General features: G+C 38.2%; 1 protein-coding gene across 1 annotated transcript; it reads left to right on the top strand.

Moving 5' to 3' along the window:
• Positions 1-10,847: 10,847 nt before the first annotated feature.
• LOC109008006 lies at positions 10,848-17,182 on the top strand. Its single transcript, XM_018987931.2, has 2 exons — positions 10,848-12,497; positions 16,785-17,182. Exon 1 carries the CDS (start codon positions 10,981-10,983, stop codon positions 11,752-11,754), a length of 774 nt encoding a protein of 257 aa, XP_018843476.1. The 5' UTR covers positions 10,848-10,980; the 3' UTR covers positions 11,755-12,497; positions 16,785-17,182.
• Positions 17,183-22,797: the final 5,615 nt, after the last annotated feature.

Here is a 22,797-nt window from a genome sequence, read left to right as displayed (position 1 = left end):
ACCCCTCTTCTGGCAAAGTTTTCGGCACCATTTCAACACTCCTTTCGTCACTACCCACATTGGCATTCCCTTCCAAACATAGAAGCAGATTTATAGTTTGTACCCCTATTGGCGAGAGTTCTGGTCCATCTAGAAGATTATCATGAGCTCCAGTTTCATGTATTTTAGTATTCCCAGAGTAAACCTCTCGGTCCCTCTCATTTGACCACAAGCCCATTGTATTTACCTCCCTATTGGTACCATCTTTCTCCTCTTCCATTCCCGTCACAAAAATCAAAGGCACTTCTGTGGAAAAGCTAGGCCCTTCCCCCAAGCTCGACACAGCCTCTAGCTCCTGGAGGACCTCCAACACAAAGGCATTATTGGTACTCACCATTTCTGTCGCCTACATCTATTCCTTTTTTTCCCAAATACCACATTTTCTGCCTCCCCGGAGTCGGACCATGCGACCAATACATTGGTACATTGGTCTCTGTTTCAGCAGCTAGCTCCTTCTTATCCCCAGCATTCTTAGCCCCTTCTTTCTGTTTACACTTTTGAAGACTGTGACCTTGGACCCTACATCTAGAACAAAAAGTAGGGAGTGTTTCACATTCAATCTCCACATATAAGCTGGAGATATGTTTGGGCATGCCGATCCATATACCTCGGACGGGTTCCACAGTTGCATTCATCTCCAGGCAAACTCTTGTTCCATCAGTTTTGGAGGCACATTTTGTGGCATTATCACGATGTAGGAAAAGCCCAAACGGAGAGGTAATGTTCTTACAAAAATATTCATGGTAGAAATTAGGAGGCAAACCTGGAAGAAATACCCAAATCGGCACTAGAGATGGTTCAGCCTCCTCATCAAAATCTGGATGCCAATGAAAGCCACGATAAGGCATCCCATTAACACCTGTTGCTTCCCTCGATAAAGCCTTGATGAAATCAAGTTCATTAGAAAAACGGATGAAGACGTTTTTGGCCCTTTTCATTGACGAAATCATAGGTTGAAATTCTAACCCCCATCGACTCCGAATAAATGCATGGATGACATCTAGGGATGGCCTTTGCTTAAGAAACTTCAAAACCATGGAAAACTTGAATGGGGTAGCAGATCTCTCAATCTCTTCCTTGGAGAAAATCACACACAATTCTCCATCAATCACTTTTGTCCCCCCATTCGCCTCTCTCCTAGCAAAGAGGCGAAAAAAAAAACTTACTTCCAGTCAGCTCTACGATATGACTAGGAGAGAGAAAAAAAGGAGCGTGCGGGGTGGTGGCTGGGGTGGGTCAGGTCACCGAAGGGTGGTGGAGCTGATGGGCTGGGCAGTGAGGTCTGGTGGAGGCGCATGTCAACGCTAGATGGAGAGAACCGAAACAAGGGAGGGAGGGAGGGAGGGAGGGGGGAGGGGGGGTCACATGAGCTATGACCAATTCATTTTTACTATTTGTAGTACCATTTCACTCAAAGCCATTCTCAAAAGCAGTTGTAGGTTCAAGATCACATTGCCAAATTAAAGCAGGAACTCCAAATTTGTTTCCCAAATGCCTGAATGGTTCACAATTATAGACCCAAATGAGTTTTCTAATATTCAAGCATCAAAACAAGAAATCATTCCAAGTACACACGAATACCCCAATTACTGATAAAACCTCAAGCAGGACACAAAAATAAATGGTACTGCTATACCTAAAATAGCATTTCTCAGGGTTCTCTTCATGAAATCTCCAAAAGTTGTACGTGAGTGAGCGTCTATTCTTTCTTTACTTCACTTGTCTTTTTATTCCTCTTTCACTCTATAAATATTCACTGCAAACAAACAGAAATCAGAATTAAGAAGCATCTTCTATAAGTCTGATCTCAAAATGAGAATTAAGAATAATAAAATCTTGAATTACGAAATGTCATCCTCAAAATGAGAATTAGGCCTCTTTGTTTTCATAAAACATTTCATTTCATTTCATCTAATCTCATCATTACAACTTTTTCAAATTCTAATACAAAATAAAATAAACAATTCGATTTTTTCAAATCCCAAAACAAAAACAATGTTAAAAAATATATTATAATAATATTTTATTCAATTTTTTAACTTTAATATCAACTCATCCCATCTCATCTGTAAAAACAAACAAAGCATAAGAATAATAAATTCGAGAAGCACCTAAAAGTCTGATTTGACTGCCTCCACGTGTATCGTACCAGATTTACTTACTGATATTACTGCTCAATAGTAAAAACAACCAAGAATCCCATACTAAAAGATTATTCTTATATTATTTATCATTTCACTTTATATCTTATAAAAAATATTTTTATATTTTATAAAAGACACATCACATCTTTTATAAAAATTGTAAATATGAGATGTAGGTAAATATGAGGTGTAGAAGCCTTTCTCATCGACGCCCAAAACCTAAATCGCCAATAGGAGCCTATGGAGAGTGCAAGCAGCGGCATTTTTTCGTATCAACAGCTGTAGCGGCGAGTCCATTGGAAATGAAGGTTCACATTTATGCAACCCAATCATTCTCTATTCCTCTGAAATGTTGCTCACGCCTCTTTGTTATTCATTTTCTTTGTTTTAATGTTGTTTCTGTTCAACATCACAAACCCAAACCACTGGGTGCCAGATGAAACTTGAAATCGACGACGTTACCAAGTTGTAGGAACCATATGCTCTTTGTTTCTCTTTCTCTCTCGAATCGCAATTCTCCTTTGCGTTTTTAAGTTTTATGGTTGGTGTTGGAATTGATATTTTTTATCCGATGTATGCCATCGGTTCGTTCTTGTGATTGTGGATTTGTTTTTTTTTCCCCTCCAAAAATCTCACTTCACTCTGACTCGAAATCAGAATTTGGATTCGAACTCCAAGAAAGTCTGAGTCAGATTTTGAAATATCGACTCTATAATGTCTTCCTGGTTATGAACCCAGTAATGTATAGGAATAAGAACAAGAAAGCATTAATCGACAAAGCAAGAAAAGAACACAAGATCGAAACCAAGAAATCGACTTTTGATTCCTTGAGAGAGATTTTCAAGTAATCTCCAAACTCCTTACAATCAACTAAATTGACAACTGATTTTTCCAAATCCTTTTCCTCTACACGAGTCTATGATTTATACTAAGTCTACACAGTAAAACGTAGACGTTTAATACAACTAATCAACTGAAAAGCAATGGATTATTACAATTGCCAAAACATCCTGTATCATTTAATTGCAAAACACCGTTTCCAATAGCCGTTAAGCTTCAAATAGCCGTTAAACCCCCACAATACCTTCACACTTCCTATTGCTTCTTCACAAAATCACCCAACACAGATCTTACACAAACCTTCCTAACAAAAACAGCCATTACATTCTCCCTCCCTTAATACTCTTGTCCACAAGATCTTATCAAAATTTTGCCTCCTTAGAGAACTTTGCCCACTAGGTGCGGATAAAGCCCTCTCAACTTCCATAATGATTCCCATGAACTATCTTCAACAGGAGCTCCCCAGCGATGAGGACCTCAATAATGGCTGATTACCGTGTCTTCGCACCCTCCTCTCTAAAATTGACTCTGGCTCTGGCTAAATCTATCCACTAGCATCTGTTGGAGGAAGTGTTGGCAGAGGTGAAATGCTTTGACCCAACTTCTTTTTTAAACATGATACATGGAAAACAAGATGTATGGAAGAAGATGGCAACTGTAACTTACAAGCAACAGATCCTATCTTTTCCAAAACTTGGAAAAGTCCATAAAATCAAGGAGCAAGCTTTATATTATGCCTCAAAGAAACTGTCTTTTGTCTGTAGGGCTGTAATCTCATAAACACCCAATCACCAACTTGAAAACTCTTCTCAGACCTTCTCTTGTCAGCATAGAACTTCATCCTATTTTGAGCCTTGTGGATGTTTTCCTTTAACAAGGATAAAATCTGCTCTCTAAACTTCAATTGGAGATCCACAGCTTGATTAAGAGAAGTACTAGGCACATATGACAACAACTTTGGTGGGGGATAACCATAAAGAGCTTCAAATGGAGTAATGGCTATAGAGGAGTGGGTTGTAGTGTTATAACATCACTCAGCCATCGACAACCATGCAGACCATTCTTTAGGCTTCTGTCCAGCATAGCATCTTAGATAAGTTTCAAAGCTCTTATTCAATGACTTAGTCTATCCATCTGATTGTGGATGGTAGGCTGAGCTAAAATCCAATGAAGTACCCTGTAATTGAAACAATTACTTCCAAAAGGAACTAGTAAAAACTGGATCCCTATCTGAGACAATGGATTTAGGCAATCCATGGAGTTTAAAGACACCAAAAAAGAAAATTTTTGCAATTTTAGTGGTTGTGTACGGATGTGACAAAGGAAAAAAATGAGCAAACTTTGTTAACCTATCCACAACAACAAACATAACAGAATAGCCATTAGAGGATGGCAACCCTTCCACAAAATCCATGGAAATGTCATGCCAAGGAAAATCTAGAACGGGTAGTGGTTGTAGTAAGCTAGGGTATTGCACATGCTCATGTTTATTACTTGGCAGGTTTCACATTCTTGCACCAATTTCTTAATATCACACCTCATGTCTACCCAAAAGAAGTTCAACTTAGCCTTTTATATTGTTCTGTGATAGCCCACATGGCCTGCCTGTGGGTTATTATGAATAAACTGTAGGATCTTTTCCTGAAAAGGTGAAGATGCTATCACAACCAACCTTCCCTTTCTTAACAGTAAGCCTTGCTGCAAAGAATAGTGTTTAGGACCCTCTTGTCCTTGTTGCAACTTAGACAAGATCTTAGACGTTTGGGGGCACAAAGAATAACTACTCTTGAGTTCCTCTATTCACAAAGGAGTAGGGAAAGATATTAAGGCAACAATGGCCAATTCCTCTTCATTTCTTCTAGAAAGTGCATCAGCTACAACATTTTCCTTACCTTTCTTATAAACAACTGTAAAATCATATCCAATTAGCTTAGAGATCCATTTATGTTGGGCCTCAGTCCCCCACTTTTTGTTCAATCAAATACTTTAAGGCCTGTTGGTCAGTCTTTACCTTAAAAGTATGGCCAAGCAGGTAAGGTCACCATCGAGTTACTGCTGAGACAAGAGCTAACAACTCCTCATATGTGGACAACAACAAGGCTTTACTCTTCAAAGCCTTACTGAAGAAGGCAATTGAGTGGCCCTCTTGCATAAGGATAGCTCCCAAGCCAATGCCTGAAACATCACATTCAATAATGAATGTCTTTGAGAAATCTGGTAGCTTCAAAACTGGAGGGTGGCTAACAGCTTTTTCAAAGCTTCAAAGGCAGTTACAGTTGCTTCATTCCATGGAATGAGTTATTCTTCAACAAAGTGGTCAATGGGGCTGCAATGGAGCCATAATGCTTTATGAATTCTTTGTAGTAGCCTGTAAGGCCCAAAAAACCTCTTAAGGATTTCAAAGTTTTAGGGGTAGGCCATTGCACCATAGCCAAAGTCTTGGAAGGATATGCTTGAACCCCCTTCCCCAAGATGATGTGGCACAAATACTCAATCTCAGTAGCCCCAAACTTGCACTTTGACATCTTAGCATAAAAAGTGTGTTGCTTCAATATTTGCAAAACTGTTTTCAAATGATGAACATGCTCTTCTATATTTCTGCTATAAATCAATATGTCATGGAAGAAAACCAACACAAACCAAAATGTCATTCATTAATCCTTGGAAAGTTAATGGTGCATTGGTAAGCCCAAAAGGCATTACCAACAACTCATAGTGCCCCTCATGAGTTCTAAAGGTTGTTTCGAGAATGTATTGCTCTCTTAACTCAAATTTGATGATATCTAGCCCTGAAATCCAAATTAGAAACCCTGAGGGGTAGCTCAATTGGCCCAGCCTTGGGTTTGCTCCCCAATGGTCACCTGTTCGAGTCCCCTTATGTCCACTAGAGATTTACTTGGTCGTTAACTTCAGGGTCCTGTGGGATTAGTCAAGGTACATGCAAGTTGGCCCGAACATCCTCGGTCAAAAAAAAAATCTAACTTAGAAAACACTTGTACACCAAAGAGCTCATCTAGTAACTCATCAATGACAAGTATTGGGAACTTGTTTTTGATAGTTTCTTGATTAAGTGCACGATAGTCAATGCACATCCTCCAAGTGCCATCAACTTTTTTAACAAGCAAAACAGGTGATGAAAAAGGACTTTGGCTGGGTCTCACCATCCCAGAAGCCAATAAATCTTGCAATATCTTCTCAATTTCTAATTTTTGATAATGGGGATACCTATATGACCTAACAGAAACAAGGTTTGTCCCATCCTTAAGGTTAATAGGATGGTCAAAAGCCCAAGTAGGTGGTAAGCCAACAAGTTCTAAAAAAACCTCTGAATATTCATTCAACAAGTCAGTAATGACCCCTAGAATGCACTTAGGTGCTATTTTCTAATCTATAGCCAATAATGGCAAGAACCACCCTTGGTCATTTACAAAATCAGGTTTAAGCCACTTGTCTCCCATCAGCACATCAATAGTGCCAGTGCTAACTCTTTGCAATACTACATCATCCTTCCCCAACCTGAAACTCATTGACATCTTTGTAAAATCCCATTGAATCAACCCCAGAGTTTTGAGCCACTGCACACCAAGAACAATGTCATAGCCCCCCAATGTTAGCACATGAAATGGAACAGAAAACTTAGACCCTTGTATCCTGACTACTTCTTCACCTCTTCCTCGACTCAACACTTTGGCCACATCAGGAACTCTGACCTGCAAGCTCGAATCCTTTTCAATACTCAACTTAGCCTCTTGAACTACTAGTGGATCTAGGAAATTATGTGTATTTCCTGAGTCCACTAGAATTTCAACAGCGCAAGCCCCAATTCTACCATGCAATCTCATTGCATTGCTAGTAGAACAGCCTGAGATAGCATGAATAGACACCTTTACACTTTCTTCCCCTTTTTGGCCAACATCAACACGTCCCTCTTCTTCCCTCAAGCACAACTCATCTTCATTCACCATAGAGGAGTCTGAAAACTCTTGACTAACTTGCAAAAGGTAGACATTGGGATCCTTACATTTGTGGGTTGGATTCCACTTCTGATCACAATGATAACAAAGTCCCCTCCTTTCTTCATCCATTTGTGATGAGAAAACTTTCTTGATTGGTATAGGACTTTTCTACACTCTAGAACTATCCACGCCCTTTTCTTGTTGAATCTTGTCTCCACTCAACCCACTATTTCTCCAAGATTTCCTAGAAGCCCATAAGTACTCTTCTTGAATTTTTGCAAGGCCAAAGGCTGCATTCAAATTGATAGGATTGAGCATTCAATTAAGCAATCGAATCTCATCCTTCAATCCATTCATAAAACAGCTCAACTTAAGCCTTTCTAAGAGCCTCTTGAGCCTATTGGATAAAAGCTCAAATTGTGATTTGTAATTAGCCACAGTGGAAGTTTGCTTAAGATGAGTTAAAACTTTCATGGGATCATCATAAGTCGTAGGCCCAAACCTCACTAGGAGAGCCTTCACAAATGAATCCCAACTATTGAAAATGCCACCATCAATAGTATCTTGATACCACACGAAGGCCTCACCCTCCATGTGATAGATTCAAAGAAATCTGGTGGAACTCGAAATACTGAGTTGCCTTGAACACCCAAGCAGAAGGATTGGTTCCCTCAAAGTGAGGAAAATCCAATCTGACCCTCCAAGGCAAAGAACCCCTCTCATTAAAATTCATTGCCATGCCAAAGGTTCGACATTCAATAAAGATTGCATCATATATGTTAACTGGTCTAACCTGCCTGTAATCCCAGAAATTGCATTGTGTTGCTCCTCGAGTTACTTATGCATCCCTTCTTGCTGCTGTAAAGACTCTTCTTGTTGTGCCTTCCTTGTTGCCGCTGTTGTTGCCCTTGTATTATTCGCCATGAGAGGATTGCCTAGCTGATACCACTTGTAATGGTCTTCCTTGTTATGAACCCAGTAATGTACGTGAATAAGAACAAGAAAGCATTAACTGAGAAAGCAAGAAAGGAACACAAGATCGAAACCAAGAAATCGACTTTTGATTCCTTGAGAAAGATTTTTGAGTAATCTCCAAACTCCTTACAATCAACTAAATTCACAACTGATTTTTCCAGATTCTTTCCCTTTACATGAGTCTATTATTTATACTAAGGCTACACTATAAAACGTAGCCGTTTAATACAACTAATCAACTGAAAAGCAATGGGTTATTACAATTGCCAAAACGCCCTGTATCATTTAATTGCAACGCATCGTTTCCAGTAGCCGTTAAGCCCCCACGATACCTTCACACTTCCTATTGCTTCCTATTGCTTCTTCACAAAATCGCCCAACACAGATCTTACACAAACCTCCCTAACAAAAAGAGACATTACAGACTCAAGCTCACTCCTCGGTATCAGGCAAAGTATGGTAACAGGCCTATAAATAGCAGTTGTATCTCAAATGTTCGAGTACCCCAAAACAACCAAAGTAATATCTGCCCTCACTAGCCACACTCCTTCAATAATTTTAAGCACTATTATCACCTTTAAAATATTGGACCAAAAACTTCACTAAAAACGTGAGGTTTTTGGTCCAATACTTTATAGTCATCATTGATCTTATCCACGAAACCAATTACAATGAAGGTATATATAGAAAAGAAAAATATTTGCATCAGCCCCACACCAGCACACACTCAACTTATTGAGTGTAAAAAAAAAAAAAAAAGTGATGTGAAGTGTGTGCCGGTGTGAGGCTGATGCATAGCATTTCCCATATAGAAATTGCATGCTAGCTAGCGGACATGCTGTGAGAAAACATATATATGAGTCGATCAATTATTTCTAGCGATCAAATTCAGTGTATATATAAATCCACCAAATTCAGAACGAAGATAGTTTTTGCAAATTTAAAACTGCTTTGGTTTTGCAGCAAACGGTGGTGATCAAGGTGTCCATGGATGGCCACAAGTTCTTCTCCGGCAAGCTGGATGGACAAAAGGCCCGCTCCAAAGCTATTATTAGCATTAATAACATATAATATTGAAAACTGTTAATAAATTTTTAATTGGTGGTGGGTGTATATATGACATTCAGGGTAGTATCAGCATCTTTTATATAAGTCACGGACCAAATAGAGGTCAAAGGGGATAGGATTGATACCGTGAAACTAACAAGGTTACTCCAGAAGAATGTAGGACCTACAGTTATAATTAGTGTGGCGAAGGACAGGGAGAAGAAAGAAGACGGGGAAAAGGAAAAAGGAGCCGACGGCATTGCAGCATGACATGACATCCTACTCTTAGTCCTACTGCTACCCTGGCTACTCATTATATGAGGCCGGGAGTACTTCCTAGGTACCCTACCCAGTTTACTCCATCATGTAACTGTTCTAACTATCAACAGGGGAGAGCGGTTATCTAAATAAGAAATATTTCGGCTGAGAATTTAAAAAAAAAAATATTTACTTGATCATGTGATACTCAATTTTCTTTTGAGTTAAATTTTTAATTAACATTTTATAATTAAAACTGATCAAATCAGCGTATAACTTATAACTTATCAAGTCAATCGGCCTATGACTTGCTTTCTATACAATAAAAATAGTTGTGCATAAATAATAGTTATCAAATTCAATATTTTCGTGAGTTCTGGTTGACTTCTCTATTCTAGTGCTCTCCTGGGGTGTGTACTTGCGATGCAATATTGAATTAGAGTACCATAGCTTACCTTATTTTGACAGAGGCTGATTTATCAGTGCTGTCGGTTTAAAGGTATTATTGTGTACTGTCTGAAAATTCCAGGTTATACCCGATAACATACGTAGAGGTGATAAATTGGTATTCTACGTTAATTTTAAGCCATTTAGAAAATTCAACAGAGTTATTGCACCAAACAACAATCAACATAAATCAAAAGCAATAAAATTCAAAGAAGACTACTGATCATTTCTTTATGAAGTGAAGTTTTTTTTAACTCTCTAAAATTAGAAATTTCAAGTATCTGGGCACTACCTAAAAATCAATTATAGAATAGAAACTCACAAAACCTTTATAGATAAGTATACATCTATATGCAGTCCCATGTGAGAGGAGATATTGCGCACGCCTGACATGGAATAAGCCACGTTGAGAATGAAACGATTCGTTTTATTTAAGTGGAAACGCCCCATATATAGAAACAATGCATATTGAATGAACTAATGAAATTGTCTCCTTCCTTTCCTTGAGTCCGTCTTCCTCCACAGCTCGAGGTCACTACCTCCTTCGTTAGCTCGAGACTATCGTCCCCTTCCTCAGCTTAATTCCGCTATCCCCTTCCTCAGCCCTAATTGCCTTTTTTTCTTGGAATCTGCAGACTATATTCAACAAAGTAAAACACTCCCACGATTTTCTTGTTCTTTGTTCTTTCTTATGATCATCTTCATTACCATTATGTTCCTTCTTAATTTTTGTTATTTCTGTCCTCTTCAACTTGCTGTTTGGTTGCTTGGAAAATAAGGGTGGGGGGAGCGAAAGGACGTGAAATCAAAATTTGAATAATCTGATGTCACAATTCTGTAATAGTGACAGTAGGGGCCAAAGCCATGGTGGGTTTGGATTGGGTAATAAGAGTTTAGTAGTTAGGCTCAGCTTTTGGGCAAAAGCCATCACCTATTTTATTTGCATAATTTTTGTTGAGCCGGGTCATGGCCCATTTATTGTTTGTTAAAATTGTATTAGTTGCTTTATTTTTACTGTTGGGTTAAGTTGGCCTATGGCCCAAGAGCTAGATAGTGAATTCAGTATATGTAGCAGAATGATGGACTTATATCGGTAACCAAAAACTTAAATCAAATTCCTTATTTCCTTTTCTATCGTATTCTTCTTCCTTCTTCTATTCCTATTTTCTAGAGGTGCTCCCCTAGAGTGAGCCATTTTCAGTGCATTTCTTTATCAAGTAATTTCGGGTGTGTTATAGTTGGTATCAGAGACACCAATCTTTGTGTATCCATCTATGGAAATGGTGGAAATGGAAGAAATTCTTTCATCATTACTCAAAATCAAGCAGTTGGTCGAACAATCACAACCACGTCATGAAGTTATCTTGCAGACATTCAGAGGTGTCAGGAACAACTTTGAAGATTTCAGAAACAACTTCAATAAAGATTTAACTGATCTGAAACACCAGGTTTGTGCGATGCAAGAAGAAGAACACACGGAGGGTGATCTCGATTCGATTCCTCTTTCCTCTGTTTTCAAAAATCCCGTCTTATTTCTTCAACCTTTAGATCTCCCTTTTCATCTTTCGTTTCCTTCCTCCATCAACGCACGATCGGATGTTGATCTCGTCGAGAAGGAGTATTTCATCAATAATGGGGCCAAGAACCAAATCACCATGAAACCCATCAACACTGTCTTCAAAGTTAGGAGTCTGATTGGCCATAGATTCAGTGATGCTTCTGTTCAAAGTGACATTACATTGTGGCCATTCATGCCCATCGTTTTTGTCATTTGCAGGAGAGAAGCCCATGCTTCTTTGCGTCTGGTATGGCATCCCCCATGGAAGTTCATCCAAAATTTATGGGGCCTTTTGACTCCTCCGATGGCTGAAGAGTACACCCTCTCACTTGATTCATATTTCCTACACCAAGACTACAACAAAAGAAATCCCAAATCGTGTCTTGTAATGGTAGCTCCGGCTATGGTAATGGACCTAGAGCCTTCGTCTGAGCCACTATCTTCATTCTTCTCCACTAGATCTAAGCGCCTTAGCATCTCGACGGACTAGACCTCCAACGAGGACGATATGTACAGCTACCTGAAGACGTTGCAACGGCAACTGGATACCTACCATCACCGTCGCCAATGTCAACAATCTCATCCAGCTCTGCAACACCATATTACCCAGCTGAGAACGAGGTGTCTCATAGCCTACATCAAGCTCTGCAACAGCGACATCGTAATACTCAAATCTCGACGACACCGTGATGTCTCCTTCACACTTATCTCCTCATTCCGATTCTTCAGCAACAAATGCTACGCCTATGTGGACTCCCTCTAAGCTGGATTTCAATTGGGCAAAATTGACCAGAGCATTCAGTTCTAAGCATACTACGAGTGAAGTTGTTGGCATTGTGACTTGGGAATGACTAATTTCTAGGTTGCTGTCACGAAGGGAAATAATTCAAAAATTACTGAGAAACTGTTTGATGAAAGGCTTGAGAGAGGGCTTGGGAGGAAATTATTTCCTTTGCAACCATATGCATTCAAGTGGATAAAAGAGATAGCCACAAATTTGTTTCATCTGAAGAAAACTCCTCAAATGGTAGAATTCGTGGATGATAGCAAGGAGGTGGAGGAGCTATTGAGCTTACCCCCTGAAAAGGTTTTACTGAAATGGATGAATTTTCATATGAAGAAAGCTGGCTAGAGAAACAAGTTACCAACTTCTCCTTTGACGTGAAGGATGAAAGAGGGCCATTTTATTGGCGAGGTCTGCTTGAAGGTGCATAACTTGTTACTTACTACCTGGTAATAATGTTGGGAATGATTAATTTTGCCACATTCGTGATTTTGGAACTTCTCATTTTTTATTTGAACAAGAAGCTAAGCAATTTATATAATCATAGTAAGCGGGGATTGTATGGTAAGAATGGCTATCCAAGTTGTGTGCCTAACTTCTAAGATAAAATGCCTATACGAGATTTTATTTCTTGGATGGGGACGAGTACAGTACTTAGGAACTTTGGGGATTATTGTAGTTTTTTAGTTAGAGTAGAATTTTCTAGTTCGAGTAAAATTGAGAAAGTTGTTAGATATTGCCTTTTATTGGAAATACTGCAAACTGCTATTCCAGTTCATCTTTGAAGTTTTCTGGATTTATTGTCTCTTCTGTATGTGGTGATTGCGACTTCATGAGAAAGGTAGAAAGTGCACAGTCGGGAGGTGTTGCGGCCTTGGTGGTGCTAAATGAAGAAAATCTTTACAAGATGGTTTGTGTTGATATTGTGACTAAAGCAAAATGTGCATCAGAAATAGTTGGAATAATGGGTGTCGCTCGATTTGTTTGCACACTACCAGGGTAGCTTACATTTGAATTTTTGGGCCCATGGAAAATGGAATTTGGCATTGGAATTCATGATGAATCATGCTTCTGTGGTAGACATTCAGCATATGCTGAATGTGGTGGTCCCTCATGTTCTTAATCAAATACTCTCATTGGAAACCAACTTTGTTCCCATTACACGAGGCAATAGAGTTGTGCTCATGATCAATGGGTTAGGAGCGACCCCTATAATGGAATTAATAATTGCATCAGGAAAAGCAGTGCTGAAATTACAGCTTGAACATCAAATGCTGGAATTTGGCGATAATAACAGGAGCAAAATGGTGCCTTCATTGCAGTTGGGTATTGTGAGGATGCTCTTTGATAAAATGTTGGATAGAACTTTGGTCTCTTTGAATATGATGAGAACGGAATATGTGAAGCAAGAGGAGATGGAGGGCAATATGAAATTCTTTAATGAGATTCCGAAGAGAGTTGTGGTGACTTGGAATACAATGGAAAGTATGGTGAATGCTGGATATGGGGTAATTGGACAGAACATTTTGTTGACGAGGAACGAGTGGCCGAAGACTTTACAGGGTTTCATTGAGGCTTGTTGTCTTCACCAGTTTGTCATTCTCTGCCTTAGGTCGAGGAAGCTATTGTCATTACTAGAAAAGCCGAAGAAGGTTTATGAGGTCCACTATACGGTAAATGCCATCGAGGAGAATGTTGTGGGTCAGCTCAAGGACTTCGAGGGTAAGAAGCCAGTCTTAGCTACAAGAAAGCATAACCACACCTTGATTGCAAGGTGCTTGAAGGGGGAGGGTTTGTCACACGTCTATAATAGTGACAGTAGGGCCAAACCCATATTGGGCTTTGGTTGGGTAATAAGAGTTTAGTAGTTGGGCTCAGCCTATGGGCCAAAGCTATCATCTCCTTTATTTGCATGATTTTTTGTTGAGTCGGGCCATGGCCCATTTATTGTTTGTTAGAATTGTATTAGTTGTTTTATTTTTACCGTTGCGTTAAGTTGGCCTGTGGCCCAAGAGCTAGATAGTGAAGTTAGTATATGTAGCAGAAGGATGGACTTGTATCGGTAGCCAAAAACCTAAATCAAATTCCTTATTTCCTTTTCTATCCTCTTCTTCTTCATTCCTCTGTATTTTCAAGGCGCTCTCCTTGAAGTGAGCCATTTTCAGTGCATTTCTTTATCAAGTATTTGCGGGTGTGTTACATCTGAACCCACCAAATGTTTGCTTTTAGGCTCACTTGGATTGGGTGGTGGGTTTTTGTTTTCTTGGGTCTCACATTTATCATAGTTTCAAATTTTCATCCATTTTCCTTGGTTTTCGGGTGGTGGGTTTTTGTTTTCTTGGGTCTCACATTTATCATAGTTTCAAATTTTCATCCATTTTCCTTGGTTTTCTTAGCATTCCGGAATGTGTTATTATTATGTTACACATTCAGCCATATAAACGGCAAACTACAATAAGAAACTTTGCAAATTATAGTGTAAATCTCAACTTAAGAAATTTGACAAATAAAGGGGAACTGAAACTAATGGTACTCCAGTTAAAAAACCAATAGAATAGAAAAGGGGCTTTGTATAGTATTTGGATTCTTTTGAGCTTTGTACCTTTTGTTTCGCATGGATATGTATGTTTGTGCACTGACATATGGGATTTTGAGAACTTCATGAGCCCCTATTAAAAAGCATTCCAGATTTAACTCAAACTTAATTTTGATTGATTTTTAAAAGAGAACCGGTTAGAACTCAGAATGAATAGTTTTGGGAGACCGAATTGCATTATTCAAAATAATAATTCCTATAGAAGTTCTTACTGTTTAGGTGTCCAATTATGTTGATGTATGTATGTGTATATATAAAGACACTCGTGAAATATTTAATGCTATTGTCTGCTTTACTACCACTTTTTGTTACAATTATAATGCAGAATTCTACAAAGTTGGAATCCTTTTTTACTTGTCAAAACAAAAAAAGGTTGGAATCCTTTTTTCTTAGAATAATACTGTTAATAAGGCAGATCTTGAGCATCAGGCAGATCTCGAACTCTGTTTTCTTTGAATATTGCACCCTTCCTTGAGAGGTTTGGGTAACCATTTGTGCTAGATCTGATTTCATGCCCACTACCAACCCTTCATTTGCATCCTATCAATAAAAACCTTTCCAAATACTAAACAGAGCAACTTGAAAACCTTTCAAAATTCATTGTAATAAAATATACGAACCTTTCACACTTCATTGTAAGTGATGATACATAGCATAAAACAAAAAAGTCAGAAACTTCAAAGTCACAAAATAGGAATCAATAAGATTGTAATGGAGATCTATTACAATAATGACATACATAAATATTTTAGCTCAGAGCTCAAATTCCAAGTTATATGTTAATATTATTCAAGTTACTTCTAAGGTAACTATTGGGACATTTCGAAGCTAAGGAGTAGTTATTTGTGTTATCGGTGGTCTATGCAGCTTGTGGCTATATTGAAAGAAAAACTTTATCAAGGGATTTGAGTTCTTTGGATCTCCCTCTTTGTCAATGGCTGGTATGGGGTGATTTTAATATCATTCCAAGTGATAGTAAGAAGATGGTTTGACTTCCTAAGCCAAGAATTGACAAGGAAGACTTTAATGAATTTATTTTGAATAATGGTCTGGTAAAGTTGCTTTAAAAAAAATGAAATTCTCTTTTGGTGTAAATTGGGTGTAACCAGTCCGGTCAGGTCTGGTTTTGAACATATTTTAGAACTAAACCAGTATATACCGGTTTTGAGATTTGAAAAACCGATATCAGACCGGTTACACCTCTAAACCAATACATTCGATTTTACAGGTTCCGGTCCGGTTTTCCCGATATATTATATAACTATATAATATACTATATATATTATATAGTATATAATATACTATATATATATTATAGTATATAATAATATAGTGATAATATATTGTAGTATATTATAATTGTATTATAGACTATAGTGATATATTATAATATATAATATAGTAATATATTATAGTATATTATAATATATAGTGATATAGTATTAGTATAACTACTAATACTATAAACTATAGTGATAAACTATAGTTATTAATATAGGATTTTAAATTTTAATATTATATTAATAAGTAATTTATCATATAATATAAAATTATTTTATATATAATTATATATATAAATTATATATAATATCAAAAAATAAAATATATATATATGAATTGGTCCGGTCCGATGTTTGAAAAAGAAAAACCGAAACCGGATCGATTTCGAATGGTTTTGAGAAAAATGGAATGGGTACCAGACTGAATCCACCAGTTCGATCCGGTCCGGTCCGGTTTACTGGTTCACCGGTTTCTTTTTTCACCCCTAGGTGTAATGGCTACGAAGGATATAGTTGAATATGGACTTGGCTTGATAGAGTTTGTTTTTTAATATATGTTGTTTCAATTGAATTAAAACTTTGTGCTGAAATTAGAGCTCAGACACATGTCCATTGGCGGTTTCGTGCAATCAAGGTTTAAATGCCCTCTGTACTATGCTGCCCCTTGCTTATTCACGAAGCACATATGTATAGAATTAAAGTTGAATCCCTAGTACCATTGCCCAAATTCTTATTCTCCATGCACTGAGATTACATAGTTAAAACTTCAAAATAGTAACTCCTGTTATAATCGCTATCTTGTGCTCAATTTGTTTTTCATATATTATATAATCCATGAATTATTTGTTATGTTGCAGCAGCCTCTCAACTTGTTTCAAGGGTGTTCGTGTTGCTGATTTGCAATGTCTTCATTTCATTCTTCATCTTCTTTGGCTGATCGTTGTTCGACCAAAAAAGAGGAGAACATCCAAAAAAAGAGAAAAGGACATACGAAAGAGAGTGTTGCTTCTTCTTAATAATCGGAAAGAGCTTGAAAGTCAATTAAAGATATTAGGATCAAGATCAAATGGAAGATTAAGTATATGTTGGGGACTTCTTTGTATGTGTTAATAGGTTTATCAATTTTGTTAAGTTAGTGTTTTCAATGTAGCCCAACTGTGTACCAGGCTGGTGACCTGTTGTAATATGCAGTGTTGTTATGTTTTCAATGCAGTCCTACTGTACCAGACCTATTATACAAAACTTATTATGTGTTCAATATAGCATACTTTTCAACAAAATTTTCAGCTGTATCAGTAAGCTCCACTCTAATGTGGCAGTTGCTCTGCTTTTCTGTGCAGTACATCATTAACCAAGCTCCAGATTCTTTTGTAATTTAGAACAATCAATAACATTCAAGCTAATGCATCAAAGCAAATAGTAATGCATTCTGCAAGTGATTGGATAAACTGTCAGCAAAGCAAATTTCTGTCCAAAATTACATACAAGCATCTCATACAGAGTTAAGGTATGCAAGAATACATCGAGTACAAGAATATACTGAGGTATATAAGCATACATCTTACAATAATGAGTACAAGTTTCAAATATTGAGAAGTTACGGAGTTTCCAATGATAGTGCCCAATACAAAAAGTAACCATAATGCCAACAGCGACCATAATGTAAAACTAAATCATCAATTCTCGAGAGGCTCATGATGTTGAAAGTCTACCGGCAATGTAACGCCCTGATCCTGCACGGGTCGGAGAGTTATTTCCTAACACTTAAACTCACATTCCAACAATATAAAAATAGACTCCAAATTCCCAATATCATAAAGAAAAATTTGATTCAAGCCACTATACATACATCATCTCACCCAAAGCCTCAAAATCTTGATCCTCAGCTGAACCATCAAAATATTTGAAAAATATTGTGGAGATAAGGGGTGAGTTATCAACAACTCAGTAAGCAGAGAGCATATACTAGCATGTAAACATGAGCATTTATAAAATTCGATATGCAGAACATGACATTTACTTTCAGAATGCAAAAACAAAACAACATATTTTCTTTCAGAATGTATAAACAAAACTTGTTACAAAACATCAGAGCGAAATTTTCAGAAAAACAAACTTGTTCCCAAAAAGAAAGTCATTTGGCATATCCAAACTGAAACATTATATTCATATCATCTCATAGCATCACATCGGGACAAATACCATGTTTAACCCCCGTGGTAGGGTTATAAACCACCATTATACCTGTGGCTGGGCCAAATTCCATGTTTCACCCCCGTGGTAGGGTTATAAACCACCATTATACCCGTGGCTAGGCCATATTCCATGTTTCACCCCGTGGTAGGGTTATAAACCACCATTATACCCGTGGCTGGGCCTTAACAGAAACAGAACAGATTTCATCGAAAATCAGATTATAATCATATACAGAATCAGAACTTCATGCCAAGGTTTTCATATGACACATCATTTCAAAACAAAATATTAAAAAACTTCAGATCATTTCACATGTTCGAGATAAACATAAACAAAATATTCTCATTTGTTCATAACAAAACTTTTTGACTTTTTATATTCGCTCTTTTACGTAGTTCAGAAATAAAGTGCACAAAACTAGCTCATGTCTACACCAGTCATGACAGAAAAATACTTTCTCTTATATAGAATTTATGCATATGCAGAATAAACATCTGAGATTGTTTTCAGATCATCTCTTTTCAAAAATAAACACATTTATTCTCAAATTCAACCTCATTTTATTTGTTTTATGCAAAACTAGTATATGAACCCCGCTTACCTGGACAACTTAGCATTTCAGAATTTTCCTCAAAAAGGTCGAGTCGACTATAAATCGTCACCTATAAAAATAATCACACAATTTCCGTAAGTTTTCAATCAATCACGGATTTTGATATTTAAGCCTAAACTTCTAAAATAACCTATTTTAATATCTCAAAACTTAAAACCCTCATAATCCCAAAATATATCATTACTTCTTAAAAATCACCAATATCCACCATGACCAACATCACACTCAAAACACCAATATTTAAACCTGAAACCGCCAACAAATTTCAAAGCATAAACCAATCTCACACAAAAAATTCCATCATCCAATCCAACCGACCCCCTTAGTCCTCAGACTCAGTCCGGCACAACCAACAAATTCACAGTAAATATGAATTAGCGCAAAAAATACATTTAAATCTCAAAAGTTCTTTGGGAAAAATACTTACAATGCTATAATATAATTTTTGAAATATCACGGAGGTGCTAGAAGCGACAACGTAGCAACAAAACAGTGCCAAATGCACTGTGGCCGTGGGTCTAAAAAATTCACTTTTGAACGGTGACAAACCAAGACCTGAGATTGCTAGGGTAGGGCTTAAGGATGTCGGTGAAGCTAGTGGTGGTAGTGGTTGGTCGTGGGTGGCAGCATGGGCGGCGGTTGAAGGCCAAAAAGCACGAATCGGAGATGGAGATAGATGAGCTTCACTGGTGACAGATCGGAGCCAAGGATGGGTGCATTAGGTTGCTAGGAGGTCGATGATGAAGTGGTGAAGAGATGGTGGCCGGAGGTGGTGCAACGGTGGCGCAGCGGCGCAAGGAGTGTCGCGGCTTGGTGTGGTGCGTGGGGGCTAACGGCGGCGCGAGGAGGGCTGAGATTACAGGGAGGTGGTCGCCGGTCGAAGGGGAGGTGAGAGGGAGGGGCGGTGTCGGTCACTGCCGGCGCACGGCGGCGAGCTGGGAGACGACGCACGGACGGAGAGAAGAGAGAGGGAGAGACGTGCGGCGCGCGGGAGAGGAGAGGAGAAAAAGAAAAGAAAATAGAAAGAAAAGAAAAAAAAAATGAGGGAAAGAAATGAGATCCAATCCTTACATCTTGGATCACAAAAAAGATCAAACGTAAACGATTTTAAAACAGCAAGTGAAATAAAATCATTCAAACGTAGTGATTAAAAATAAAATAAATAATTAAATCCAACAAGAAGTTAATTTAATATGAAAAGAAAATTAAATGCATAACAATAATTAATATTAAGGAAACACATCAAACTTAATTTTCACAAATTAAAAAAATCATAAAAAATATAAACCCACTAAAATCTGAAAATTTAAAACAAGATAATCAAATTTTAAATTAATAACAAATAATCTTTCAAATAAAAAAAATACACTAAAAAAATACAGGGTGTTACAGGCAACTAGTTTGAAAAAAATGTGTAAAAATCATGAGTAAAACTATACCAAAAATGAACCTATTCAGAGTATAAAAAGTAATTCGCAAAGTAGGATTTCATGGTTTTCCAAAAATTAATATTTTGACATCTTAATTTCATGCTTTTCCAAACACTACTTATAACAAAAAATGGTTCTACCTATATGCATGCCTTTTTGAAAAGCATCTTGATATAAAATCAATGGAGGGACCTTTCTGGCCCCAATGGAACAGGCCCACATGACACGAGCCCAAAATGCTAGCGAATACACTGTCGAAGTCTCGTAATCCGCTATAAATCAATGTCTTAACCTCCAGAAGGATAAGATAGTCCAGTTATTAGGAAGATGGCGAGATTCTCGACTAAAATGGATTACTCAGTCATCGGGATAGCTTCATCATCCCCATCCAAACTACATCAACCGATAAGTAAAGACCAAGAGCGCGAGTCCTTATTTCATTCCTATTAACCAAATCCTATGTCTATATAATTAACCAAATCCAAGTAACCCTCTATTTCAGAGCCTTTAGCATATTTTTGCTTACGTGTTTATAGACTTAGTCATCGAAGGTGTATTAGGCACACCAAGCCATCATCTTTCTTTGTCGTGGGTTGGTTGCTTTAGTGAACAATGTGTGGATCATGTCCTCAATAGTTTCTTGAAACTGAAACTGTGGAGATTTTGTTCACTGGCAACGCTTCTACTTCAATTCCTCAACGCGGTTCCATTTTGCAAGATTTGAGAAATGCAAAATATGATTGTCAGAGTTCTTTCTTTATGTGTTCTCTGTTATGAAGCCCACGGAGCAGTAAATTGGGCTTTAGTTTGGAGGAGACCGTGGGCCATGAGATATGATATGAAGAACGAAAGGAATAAAACGCAGTGTTGCGTAGAAGTCAGTTGTATGCGTTGTTATCTTTATACTTTGTTTCCATTTTAATTACAGCTATAGATGGACACGTGTAAGGCATATGTGAGCCAAGTTAGTTAATGGTAGAGCATATAAGGGAGGTCTGGAACGTGTGTGAGATTATTCTGGAAAATTGTCAAAACGGAATTCGTATGGAGGATGGTGCGCCTCAAACAGCACCTTGATTCACTTCTATCAAATATCCCTGTCAATCGTCTTCTACAATAATCCTCTATTCAAATATCCATTAACATACAATCCTTCAATTTAATTCATCTATTACTTAAGCCTCATTACAGTGGTATCAAGTCTCCGATCCTATTCCAAACCATACAACCATTCATTATTTCTTCTATTTTCTCCATTACTCAGACTACCATTTCCTTAAAACCATTCATCCGCATACATTCATTCATGGCTGATAACACTAGATCCAAACAGCAAGAGGTGTTGCAGCAGCAAGAAGCTCAAGAAACTCGGATGCAAGCCCAGGAGGAAAGGATGCATGCAATGCGTGCAGACATAGCCCAACTGACTGAGATGGTAAAAACCTTAGTCACGAACCAGACGGCACAAGTGGTTCACCGTGAGACATATAACCAACAAGACAGGGAGTTCCAGGATTTCAGGCGTGAAGGACAGAGGGGGGTGAAACTAGATTTTCCTTACTTTGATGGCACCGATCCATCAAGTTAGATTTTCAAAGCTTCACACTATTTTGATTACCATCAAACACCTCCTGCACAACGATTGTTAATGGCATCATATCACATGAACGGGGATGCATTAATATGGTATCAAGATGCAGCAGAGACAGCACAATTTAATAACTGGGAAACTTTTTCTAGAGCCTTATTGCTTAGGTTTGGACTCACAGCCTATGACGATCCCATGGAGGCCCTTACCCGCCTAAAACAAGTGTCTACTGTGGTCATCTATAAGGCTCAATTTGAAGCCCTCTCAAACAGACTTAGAGGACTCACTGAATCACACAAGCTGAGTTGCTTTCTCAGTGGATTAAGGGATGAAATCCGTCTTCCCGTGCGGATGTTCAACCCCTTAAGCCTCAATGTGGCTTTTGGGCTTGCCAAAATACAAGAGGAGTACCTCTCTAGTTCAAAACATTCAGGAAGGAGCTGGTTGGACAGAAATACTCCAGCCAACTCAGGATCAGGAAGTAGTTACTCTCCAAGTCAGTTTCAGGGAGCTGGTCAGAAACAGTTCAAACCAAGGAGAGAAATCCCCTCATCTCAAATGGATGAAAAAAGGAAAAGGGGCCTATGCTACCATTGTGAGGAGAAGTGGAATCCTAATCACTTGTGCAAATCCCCAAAGGTGTATGTGTTGCAAGGGTGTGCTGAAGAAGAGGAAGATAAGGGTGAAGAAATTTTTTTTGATTCACATGACAGGCAAGAAGGCCAACAACCTGAACCCAAGTTAGAAATATCCCTCAATGCCATCACGGGAACCCCCAATCCTAATACCATGCGAATCCATGGCTTTATTGGTGGGGAGAGGGTGCTGTTTTTGGTGGATTCAGGAAGCACTCACAACTTCCTGGATCCTTCTATTGCAAGGAAGGCAAAGCTGAAGGTGAATACCACTCAAAAGCTCAAGGTACGAGTGGCCAATGGCGAGTTGGTCACAAGTGAAGGGGCATGTACAGCCACAACACTCAAATTACAAGGTAACCAGTTCACTACTTCTTTTTACTTGTTAACTTTGGGTGGTTGTGACGCTAT

The sequence above is a fragment of the Juglans regia genome, chromosome 10 (assembly GCF_001411555.2).
Source record: "Juglans regia cultivar Chandler chromosome 10, Walnut 2.0, whole genome shotgun sequence".
In the NCBI taxonomy this organism is placed as follows: Eukaryota; Viridiplantae; Streptophyta; class Magnoliopsida; order Fagales; family Juglandaceae; genus Juglans; species Juglans regia.
This window is presented reverse-complemented; position numbering and strand designations above follow the sequence as displayed.